General features: G+C 41.1%; 1 protein-coding gene across 7 annotated transcripts in view; it reads right to left on the bottom strand.

The window, feature by feature from the left end:
• The window catches only part of Ltbp1 (latent transforming growth factor beta binding protein 1), a 393,004-nt gene that overhangs the window by 221,295 nt on the left and 159,656 nt on the right, over positions 1–12,053 (bottom strand). For 3 of the 7 annotated variants that reach the window (XM_046441615.2, XM_046441616.2, XM_046441617.2), the window contains exon 5: positions 6,092–6,259. The exons of 1 other annotated variant lie outside the window; for it this stretch is intronic. In XM_046441615.2, the coding sequence (XP_046297571.1) occupies positions 6,092–6,259 (168 nt within the window). Of the gene's footprint in view, positions 1–1,594; positions 1,614–6,091; positions 6,549–12,053 lie in introns of those variants that run through there. 3 more of the 7 variants (XM_046441619.2, XM_046441620.2, XM_058578457.1) reach the window with 2 other exon arrangements.

Genomic DNA, 12,053 nt, shown 5'->3' with positions numbered 1-12,053 from the left:
CATCTCCATAGTACTTACCATTACCATATGACATTATTTCATGTTTCTTACAATATATTTTTGGTACCATACATTTGATAGTAGTGTACATACTTATTTCTACTTTTTAAATTTTTGATTGTGGTAAAACACGTGTAACCTAACTGGACTATCTTCACCATTTTTGAATGCACAGTTCATTTAGCATAAAGCACATTCACATTGCTGTGCATCAATCCATCTCTAGAAAATTTTCATCTTACAAAACTGAAACTCCATACTCATTACACAACCCCCATTCCACCCTCCCTATAATCCCACCCCAGCAACCACCATCCTACTTTCTGTCTCTAAGAATTTGACTACTCACAGAGTGCAATCACACAGGATTTGTCTTTTTGTGACTGGTTCATTTCACTTATCATAACATCCTTAAGGTTCATCCATGTCACAGATATATATATATATATATATATATATATATATGTTACATGTTTAATGGAGAGCAAGGACTTTATCCATTTGGCTCATGGTGACTGGTTCATTTCACTTATCATAACATCCTTGAGGTTCATCCACATCACAGATTTTATATATATATATATATATATATATATATATATATATATATATATATATACAATTTTTAATGGAGAGCAAGGACTTTATCTATTTGGCCCACTGCTGTATCTCAAATACCTAAACCAATCTCTGGCACATAGTTTGTGCTTAGTAAATATGTTAAATGAATGGATGTTCCAATAGCCTTTTGTGGGTGCTCTAAATATTCTGTTTTACTATATCTACTTGGTGTTAGAAAAATAATTTGATAAGACTGACTATATTTGGGAGTAGTTTCTTTGACAAGTTTTAGGCATTCTAAATTGCCCTAATGCAATAGAATACTAAAATTACTTTCTTTTAGTATTATATTAAATTGTCTCTAAAATACATAAGATCCAGCTGTGAAATTCATTGAGGGTAAAATGTAGTCACAAATTAATCGGAGTGGCCCACCAGCATGTTCACTGATTTCTTGATAAACACCAGGGCCTCAAACCATGATGAAAGGCAGAGGTGAATGACCTGGTGTTTGAACTAAGTTGCCAGAAAAAAAATCTAAATGCTCCCCGACCTCCAGCTGTCACATCAGTTTATCGAAGGCCTGGCTTAGAGGAAGTTTTCTTCCCCCTTGTGAAGATAACCAACAGAATGAGTTTAACAACGTGAACTGCTTGTGCTCCTCAAGCATTTCGGTGGCAATTGGTTCTGTGCAATCGCTGAGATTTCCAGTGCAGGGCACCAGACGAGCCTCAGGAGAGCTGAAGGAGGCTAGAACGGGCACTCAAACAGCGTCTGGAAACTGGTTCCCCACTGAAACACCAAGAGGGCACCTCACCTTTTTCAAAATAATCCATATCGATATCTCCTTTTCAAGGAACTTTATTACTAAGTACTGAAAGAGTGGAGTCCAAGCTTAAAATTCCAGGTACCCTCCCAGACCCGTCATCTACTATGAAGTATAACAGCTCTCAATTCCCCCAAACCACTTGCACCTTCCTCTTTCCATGCCCAGTTCTAATGGGTTAATCCTTCCTTCCCATATCAACTTTACCTCTTTTTCTCCATTCCTCATCCACCTTTACTTCAGGCTTTCTGATATTTCCAGTTGTCCTCAGTAGTCGATGGCTGGGCCACAGCATTCACTCACCATGATGTGCTCAGGAGGTGGGACAGCATGGTGGACTAACAGAAGCACTGCATGCTTTCATCTCCTCTCAAAGTATCCTCCCTAGAAGGAACTGTTACCACCCTGCCAGGCTCCTGGTAGGAGCTTTCTTCCTTGACTTAGGGCTATTTACATATACTCTTTATCTCCTCCTCAAAACATAAGCTCTTTCAAGGCAGATTTATGACTTGGCTATCATGAAAAATCTTAAACCATGTTTTATATATAATCACTTAATATATGGTCATGGGGGTAATGTGGGACAGCCAAAGACACCAGAACACTAGAATAAGAAAACTGACTTAAAGTCCTCTTAAACAGTAAAGGGCCTTACGCATGCTAGGCAAGCATTTTACCACTGAGCTACATTCCCAGCCCTAAAGTTATCTTTAATCAAGCCACAAAAGCCACAGTTCTCATATTTGCAAATTATGGATACTACCACTGACCTCTCTCATCAAATAAAATAACACATAGGAACATAATTTTTAAACTATCAAATACGTTTTTATAATTATTCAATTGGTGCTCATGGAACTTGAGTCCTTGGTAATTCCTCAGAGAAAGTAGCATCTTATGAACCAAATGTGTTATTTCAGAAGTCATGACTGTTTTTCTATGTCTCTACAAAAAGAGTTTTGCTGAGTGACTGTGTGATTATCTTTAAAATACTCTAGTTGTGATAACATGAATTCTTATGTTCTTCTTGTGAGAGGAAACCTAGACTTCATCAACAACTTAAAAATCCCAGAAGGTCATCTTTATTACATCCCTATGAAATGTGAAGAATCCATTAAAACAATATTGGTGAACCTGCTGGCCCACCCAACTGGGGAAATGTTTCCATTTCTTAAAAAGCCAGGAAGGAGGAGAACAGGGAGAAAACAAGCTCAGACTGCCGGGGAGGAAAAAAAAAATCATTATAAATAGAAGTCTGCTTTTTTGGAAATATCATTTAACATAACTATTCTGTACATAATAGCAATATCTCAATATCACCTTTCATGAAAGAGAGTTAATCTAGAAGAGTACTTCTCTTGGAAAACACCTTCACTGAGGCCTCACTTTTAGAGTCTCACTAAGTGGAGATTCTACTTATTGTTTCTCCCACTGAATACTCAAGGAACAGAGACCATTAGACTTCAGGATCATGAGAGAAGAACCCGCTGCCTCTCCCATCTAGATAGCCCAGGCACAGTCACTACGGGGCAGAAGACGCCCCAGAAGCAGCATGGGCAAAGAAGGGCTCTGCCCATGAGAACAACCCTCTGCACATCTATTAGTGCCTGAATAGCATGAGCCTAGGCCCAGAACAGGAGCAGAGCTGACCCAATGGCCATCATGAATTCAAGATTTGAACCCACATCCATTGGATTCAGTTGCTTTTTCTCTCTTACACCATCCAGCCTTCCAACAAGACCCAGTTCCATAAGCCCCTTCAACATATCCCTCCCACACATTGTGGTTAGACTCCAGGCAGAAAAGTAGAGATGCCATAAGCCCTAAGTTCTAGTCTTAGCTAAGTGCCTCTGTGTAACTAAGGCCAGCTCACTTAACCTTCTGTGCCTTAGTTTCCATATTGAAAAAATGGGTGACAATAAGATCCATTCCACCTCCCCCCTCAAAAAGAAAACATGTAAATCACTCTGCAAATGCTCAAAATCATTTCTGTTGTTCTGATTATTAAAATGAATTACTTAATACTAAGGTGCCTTAACTAAGGAGTCCATATGATTTTCCTTGCATTATTTGGACTCCTTGGTGCAGGGGTCAGCAAAGGACAGAACTCAGCCAACGCTGGCCCACCGACTGTTCTGGCAGCACAGCTCTGCCCATTCTTGTGCTTATTGTCTCTGGCTGCTTTCTCCCTACAATGGCAGGGTGAGCAGTTACAACGGCGACTGCAGGACCCACGAAGTCTAAACTGTATTCTAACTGGCCCTGTACAGAAAGTTTGCCAGCTGCCACCCCTTAGAACCCTTAAACATCAACGGCCAAAGAGAGTTGCTAACAAATTATAATAATTTGAATCTGCCTCCAACTATACTTCTGTGCACATATCTTATTTATCAAAAGATGTAACATATTATAAACAAATATATAAGAAAGAAAAACGAGTTAGAAAACTACCCTTTGTAAATAGAAAAATCATACTAAACTCATCCAAAAATGATCCTACAAATGAAGTTTTTCTGAATCTTTGAATGATCACGATCTGTAACTTTGACAAAATTATCATTCTACAGCAAATAAAAATCACAAAACTTGTCCCTCCAACTATCTAATATTTGAACAAAAATATAAACAGGAGAGGGAAATAGTTCAGGATATGAATGAAATGCTTCCCGTGATTCCCATTGTGAAACAACATATTGTAAACGGGTTTTTTTTTTTTTTAAGTTAACTTTTAAAGTTGCAATAAAACATTTCTTAAAAAAACCGAACTGCTCCGCCAATCCTTTTGTGGAAGGCTGAGTTCTGATTTTGAAAATGCTTTTTGTGAATAATTTTGCTCCACTTTGTGTTTTGAATAGGCTGTGTGTATTCTGCTCCTAAACATCTGGTTGGATGCCAGAGAGGAAAGTGTGCACCGTGTTTTAACAAGCAGACTTCCTCTGTTTCTCAAAGCCTTCAAATATTTAGTTTCAGAATGAATACACTGTAAGCCAAAAAATTACCACCCATTGGACTGCTCTGCCGCTGCTACTGTAAAGACACACCATAAAGACAAGAAAAAGCAGACACAGTTGGCAGTGGTGGATGAGAGGAAGCAGTGAGTGAGTGAGTGAGTGATAAAGACAACCAAGAAAAGGGGGGTAGCCACTAAGCTCAGAATAACCTATTAGGAATTACCTTATCCCTTCCTCTCCTAGTCTATAACTCTCCAAAAAAAAGGCATTATTACTTATGATTACTTATTGCTTATAAAAAGCCATAAGCTTTCAGAGGCAGACTGAATTTTAGAGGTCACTAAATAATTTTATGGATGAGAAAACCCAAGGCCCAGAAATATCAACTGGCATGCCCTGTGGGTGAGCTGTGAGCAGCAGGACCAGGACCAGGACCAGAGCCCCGTTTCCTGATCGTCAGTTCAACACTTCCCATTAGACTCGGCTCCCTTCCCTGCTAAGCATAATATGCCATTTGGCATCTAACGGCTAAATTCTTCTTAAAATATGTCCAAAGTACGCCTATCATAGCCAGGAAAGTCACAATACCCTTCTTAAATCGTATCCAGGGGCACATGCTTTTTCCAAGTACAGACGAACGAGAATATTGCTTCCGCCTCCTAAGGATTAGGATTCGCAATACAGCAGAAGAATAATCAAAAGAGCTCATAAGCTTGGAGCTGCCCTTTGTATTTTGTCTTGATGGAAATCAGTTTGAAATAGACACCCCCTTTCCTTCACTCCCCCCCCAAGACAAACAGTCCCAAGACTAAACAGCAATATTCCATAAAAAGACTAGATCTAGCCAGTGTTATTATCTGTCTGACATTTGGGTTATTCTTGTGAGTAACTCGTAAAGTAACGTGGGTGTCTGTGATTATGTGAGTACATATGACAAACCATAATTGGTCAAAAAATAATAAAAGACATTTTTTTCTGTGACAAAAATACTGTATTGCATGACAACATGGCACTATGACAGCTTTCAGTAGACCGCAGTACCTTCTCCATTTACGAAAAAGTAAAAAACAAAAATTTACAAAGACACAAAAAGCTTCTGTTGCAGTCAGTCACTACCAGTTCATATTTAAATTAATTTACTGTTGTTCAGTGCTGGCCATACTCCACTAGTATCTCTTCCCTCAGATCCATCAATTTATCAATTTATAATTCAGTCTCATGATATAAAGCAGAAACGTGGCAAAGGATGCCAGCCTGTATCCCTTTTTCTACAACCAAAGCACAGGTTTTTGACAATTTTTAAAAAGTTTTTTTAAAAGAGGCTGGTTACTCATAAAGTGAAATTCTAAATTTCATCACCACCTTCCAAATTGTGCATTCGTCAAATTTAATGCCCATTCTGTTTAGCAAGGAGCTGATAAAATTTGCAGCTGAGCAGTTACAAGTTGTGCATTGGGGGTCTCAGTCTAAAGCCTATGCCCTTCTGTTCTCCTCTATAGATCCCCATCACCACATGGCTGGGGAAATGCTAAGCAGTAAGGGGAAATATCCTAGTTGCCATGTCTCTAAGAAACCAAAAGTCAGGTTAGCAATTATTCCGAAAGTAATTCAACAGACCTAGTGAAAGAAGCTTATTTGTACTCGTAGACAGAAACATGTTCGGGCAGGCAGTGTGAATGCAAGGGTGTCTAAGTGCTACAATCTCATAAAACTCTGTTCGGGAAGGACAGTCAGGGACCGTGGAGGAACTCACCCACTCGGAAGTTCGTGGCCGTCAGGGTGTCGGCAGCATGGCCATTCTCACTAATGAGAGTGGTGGTGTTCCCCTTCTCGCAGCTGTTCTGACAGCTGCCCTTGGTGCAGGTCACTTTACAGATGCTCGGAGTAAAGACCACCTTGATGCGGCCAGTGTGGTTACTCACTAGGAGCGGAGGCAGGGAGAAAAAGAACAACAAACACATCAGCTTAGTATCCATGAACTTGCCTTGGAAGGCTTAAAAAAAAATGAGGGGGAAAAAAAAAGAAAAGAAAAGAACGGAGCAGCAAGAGGGGGAAAGAGAAAGCCCACAACCCGACAGGTTTAAGGAAGAGGGAAGCCTTCAGTGTTCGCTGCTCTGTATCCAGTGGTGTCTCTGAAACAGGAGTAGGGAGCTTAGCAAACAGAACTCTGGGATGCACTCCAAAACCACATTTGAAGTCGAGTCACTGGAGTGGGATTACTAACCACAATGCTGCACTTTATTCATGGGCAGACAAAGAGCAATACCGAGGGCACGAGAGATTAAAGCGCCAACCCTGACAGGCAGATGTAATGCAAAGAGGTTGGCCACGCACCTAGTGGTGAATAAACTCTTGTATCCTCAACTTGCATACTTTCCCTGTTTCTCCACTTATTAAGTCACTTTTTGCAGTCCGACCCCTGGAAATGTTTTAGGCATGCGGCATGTCTGAAAACATCTGTCTCAAATCTCCTGGCACTCTCAGCTGAAGTGATCAAATCCTGTGACGCAGCTGCGGGAGCCCATTGCTTTTTCACAACTCTGGGGTGTTATTTCTCCCTGTGAATTTATGCAACATATATTTTGTTTTCCTGTGAACAGAACCCATCTAAGAAAAAGTTAGGACAGGTCTGAGGGATAGAAGGTTGCCTCCGGTAAAATACCATCCTTCAGCTCTCAAAACTGTTATTCACAACGTACCTGAAGCAGGTATTGCTTTCTCTCACAAGGTCCTCTCTTCAACACCAAATGCTATAACCTAACCATAGCATTTGGTAGCACAGCATCCCAAAATCGGCACTCAACTAAAAATACATTCTGGCTTGTCATCTTGGCTCAACCTTGGTGTGACTTTGGACATGTCATTTCCCTTTTCTCCAAAACATGAAGGAATTAATCAGAGCTGACATTTTCTAGCCAGCTCTGATGTTCAAAGTCTCTATTAGAAATCAGCAAGCTATTGGTCCAGGGGGCCAAACTGAGTCCACTGTCTATTTTTGTAAATAAAGTTTTATTTGAACACGGTCACGCTCATTCATTCCTGTATTACTGTCTATGGCTACTTTCGTACTACAGGAGCACAGCAGCATCACAAGACACTGAATGACCTCACCCAGACCTGCCCTTCACACTCAGGTCCCAATCTAAGCCCTGGAAGGCTGCAATACAAAAGCCCTGTTTCAACTTCCATGTGTGTAATATGCCCCCAGCGTAGGCCTTCCTCTTTCCTGGGACCTAAGCAGAAAGCAAAGATGTCGGCGTGAGGCTTTAGGTCTGGTGACAAATAGCACCCTTCCTGCTGCCACTCTGTTCCTACAGTGGCCCAAGGGGAGACTGGCTCCAGGCCAACCTTTCCATTGCCATCTCTGCCCCCCAGAAAAGTTTCTCCCCCTGGGTACTCCTCTGGTTTGGCCAGTATTATATTTTCAGAAAACCATCCAAGATGCCTCTAGAGACCCACAACCAATTAAACCGTGGTTACAATCTGAGCCTGGAAACAAAACTTGAACCAAAGAAGCCATTAGAATTTCAAGGTTGGAGTAGGGACTCAGAACTTTTCGGGCACAACCATCTTGTATCCACTGTACATGTTCTATGTACCAAGTGATCAGCCTTTATTTGAATCTCTCTCATGACAGGGAGTTCATTACCCACTAAACCACATTCTTGGTACAGGGGCTCCTAGCAAGTGTGATTCTTCCTCGAGCTGAAAGACTTTCTCACAGTAAGTAACATTGCACCCATTCATTCTAATGTAGTTCCTCACAGTCTCACAAGCTAACACCTCTTCCACGTGACAGCCCTTCAAATAGTCAAAGACAACTGCCACATAATCAAAGAAGGCTAAAGTCAGAGGGAGTTGAAGCCACTGGCTGGGCTGGCACTCTTAAAATGGTTCCTCCAGAGGAAAAAGTCCATCCATTCTTTTCTGCTAATTTTCCAAAAGAAGTTTCTCCTTCCCCTGTGAATATAACTCTGGGGATCAAGAAGGGTTGTCTGAAGTGGGGAAACATATTCTAGTGGCCAAACAGGACTTAAGCACCTTGCAAAATGGCCCCCAACAGGAACATCTTCCAAGGCTTTAACTCACAGGTTAGAAAACCTTTTCTAGAAAGGGCCAAATAATAAATATTTTAGCACTTCAGGCTAAAAGGACACTGTTGCAACTATTCAACTCTGCTTTGGTGACTGGAGAGCAGCCTGTTAAAAGCAATATGCAAATTAATGGGTGTGGCTGAGTTCTAATAAGCCTTTATTTAAAGAAACACAGTTTGCTGCCCACTGCTTTTAATGCTTATATGACATTTCAAATTATCTATAATTATTACCTTAGAAATTTTTTAATGCAATAAAATACTGTTCCCAAAACCAGACAAATTTTACTAGTTCAATTTTTTTTTTTTTACAGTAGCACAAACAAATCAGCTTAGGCTCTGTGTTGTCAGACTATGATTAATAAACATCTTGAGGATGCTCTGTGTGTACAAGTGTGTGAAGCCCAAGGGGGTGGGGGGAATATGACATCTTCCCACTTCAAAAGAACATAAACTTCTATTTCTTATGGCCTTGGCACAACAATGAAATTAGAAGCCGTCTGCCAACAATTTTGTCTTCTCTGGCATTAACTCATAGCACCAGCAGCTGCCATACAGATGCCCTGTCACCTAAACTATGCCCACTTGGGGAAACTGAGACATCCAAAGAAAGCAGGCTCTGAACCAGGATTCCAGTTTCACCTCTCAGCTACAGTAGTCACTTTATAGGCACTTGAGATTCTTGGGGCTATTGTTTTTAAAAACTTGTATTTCTTTGCCAAAAGAATATTATTTTGGCATGGAATGGTCTGCATTTTCAAAAGAGCAGAGACAGTTTCATATGACTTAATTCTGATTTTTACAATCTTCACCTTCTTAGAAGCGGAAGGCACATTTTATATTTTCCCTTGTGTTTTACAAGCATTCTGCTATAAAGCAATCTAATTCTAAGACAGACACCTGTATTTCTGGCAGATCCTCTTATCTCTTCATGAAGCATTTAACTCTTCATAATTAGCTTTAGGTTCCCATGGCAAGCTTTTCAAAACCAGTAGTAAAGGACAGTAAAATTAACAATTGTCATTTAGATCTCTAACTGGATCTCTGTAATTATTAAATAGATTAGAAAATACATTCTTCCATTCCTATTTCTTAAAATCATTTCCTCCTAACTAGGGCTTGGTGTAAAGAATTTAAGTTTTATTTAAGTGCACAAAACTAAGGCCCACTGCTCTGAACTTCAAATTCCTCACATGACAAGCTGAATACAATACTAGTCATCTTTTAAGAGTCTAACAGGAATTCACTAAAGTCTCCTCCAGAGGCCATTGAAGAATGAGGAAGAGGATATTCCTTGAATGCTTTGTATAAGCCGACACTCAAGGACCTCTGGTGTCTTGCATATAGAAACCAACACACAAGGAATAAATGAGGTGATCTGAAGGTGTCCATGGGTCAAGGGTGGTTGCCAAACCCCACAGAGATCAGGGGACTCACAGGATGCTAGAGGTCATTCTAGTCTAAGGCCCTGCTTCACCAGTGAGGAGACAACCCCAGGAGTAACCAATGGTAGAAGGCCCTTGCTAGGGGCCCCACCTGGCTGATTAGAAATTACAAATCCGAGGAGCAAAAGTTAGGCCAGTCAGGAGTTAACGTGAAAACCATCGGACAGCTTTCATGCTTGGTCTCTCTGAAAGAAAAAAATGTAATTTTTAGATTCTTGTAGGTAAATCAGCCCCAGAAATCTTAAGCAAGCACTTTAAAACCTTGGGTTTTAGAGACCTTGGCTAGAAACATAGATTGCCTGGAGCCATGTAGCACCTCCAAGGGGGCCTCCTAGTCCCTCAGTCAGAGACACTCAAGAGTCAACATCCTGTCTGCAGCTTCTGCCAGGCCCTGTGTGAATTTATACCTCCAAGAAGAGGCACTGGCACATGGCTTAAAACAAACCACAGATATGCAGAGTGAATGGCGAACAGGATGGCAGTAAAGTTGATACCTTCCCAAGATATTTTTAATTTTTTTTTTCATTTTTGCTGCACAATCGTTAATGAAAGAAAAATCCAAAAATATGAAAATTGTTCTTGCAAATAGAATTCAGTCTAGAAAAGTGTACAGTTGCCATCTCTCAGTCATTAGACCAAGATGTGACCAGAGCGAAGGCAGCCAACGACATAAATATAATAAGTTCAAGACTCACATCAGATGTCATGAACAAATACAGCCTCCTCCAGAACGCTGCAACAGCACATTAGCATTCATCCAACTCAAACAGCAGGGACCAACAGACAAGGGCAACGTCCTCCGGGAAGAGGCAGCCTCTCTGTGGCTGAGAGCCATCACCCTGCCCATTAGCAGCGGCCAGTTTAAAGAGACCTCCAAGCTGATTCAGCACAGGTCACACGTTCTGGGTGTGAGGGAAACTGAGCTAATAGCTCATGCTCCCACTTGTAGTCCATCGTTTGCCCCAAGGCCAAGAATTCTTTGAGGGATAAATCATAATAGTTTTAAACAATGCTTAGAATAACAAGACTTTATTGTTCAGCTCTCAATACTTGCTTAACTCCTCTCGGACTATCACAAGGATGTTCACAGAGTCCTCCAAGCTCCTCAGGAAAAGTAGTATGTAAATAAAAATAAATATCAGATCTATGGCTTCAATGAACTGCCCTAGTCTAGAAAACCCTCCCAGAGGGAACCTCAGATGAGATCTCCAGGACTGCAGGTGATATAAATCCAGGTGAAAGACAGCTCAGCTTTTTCTCCTATAACAGTCACTAGAGGGAACTTAATGTCACTACTTGTCTCTCTCTCACACATACATATACAATTTTCTTTCATTGGTACACATTTAAGGAGAGAGTCTTATAGTCAGGCAAAGACAAGGCTATATTAAATCTAATTTAAGAATACATTTCTGGCTACATTCTAAATTTCTTAAGGAAGTGTTTATTGCTCATCAAAAGCAATTATCAAATGTACACCGTGCTTTAAAATGCAAATATAGCCCCAAAATCTCTCTGAGATGTGCAACAGCTACCTAATCTCACACTCTCAACCATACCATGACCTCACCTGTTGCTTCACAGAGAAAACAGAAGCTACAAGACACACCCATCTGTTGATCTGTCCTGTGGTGGGTCTGCCTTCCTCCTGATGAAGGACCTGGTCCTACTGAGGGACACCCTCCTCTACCAGGCACTACACTCCTTCTGCTTGTGCCTGCTCAGAGACTTCTCCAGTCATTCCTGTTAGCATGCAGACGTCCTGGACAGCTTCCATCTTTAAAGAATACCCCGTTCCAGTCTACTGCACAGAATGCTCCACTTCTCTGTTCTCACGACAACACTCCTCAAAGAAGCTATCTATACTAGCTGTCTCCACCACCACCCCTCCCAGTCTGTCCAGAACCAGCTGCAGCCAGTGTTTCTCTGCCCAACTTTACTAGAGCGGCCCTTAGGAAGGTCAGCATGGTCTCCAGGCCTCCAAATCCAATGGCAAACTTTCTGGTTCTCTCTTTTTCAAGATTTCAGCATACTTGACATAGCAAAACATTCTGCTTTGTGTCACATATTCTTCTCCCGGCTTCTAGGTTACCCTACTCTCTTGTGGCTCTTTCACATCTCCTTGTAAGAAAGGACCTTGAACTCTTTGTAGCCTTCTCTTTTCTAAACTGGCTTTC

This window comes from Marmota monax, unplaced genomic scaffold (genome assembly GCF_021218885.2).
Source record: "Marmota monax isolate L192 unplaced genomic scaffold, Marmota_monax_Labrador192_F-V1.1 WCK01_AAM20220418_F8-fsc00010, whole genome shotgun sequence".
Taxonomy (NCBI): domain Eukaryota; kingdom Metazoa; phylum Chordata; class Mammalia; order Rodentia; family Sciuridae; genus Marmota; species Marmota monax.
Note: the sequence above shows the minus strand (reverse complement) of the source record. Positions and strands in the feature narration are given on the sequence as shown.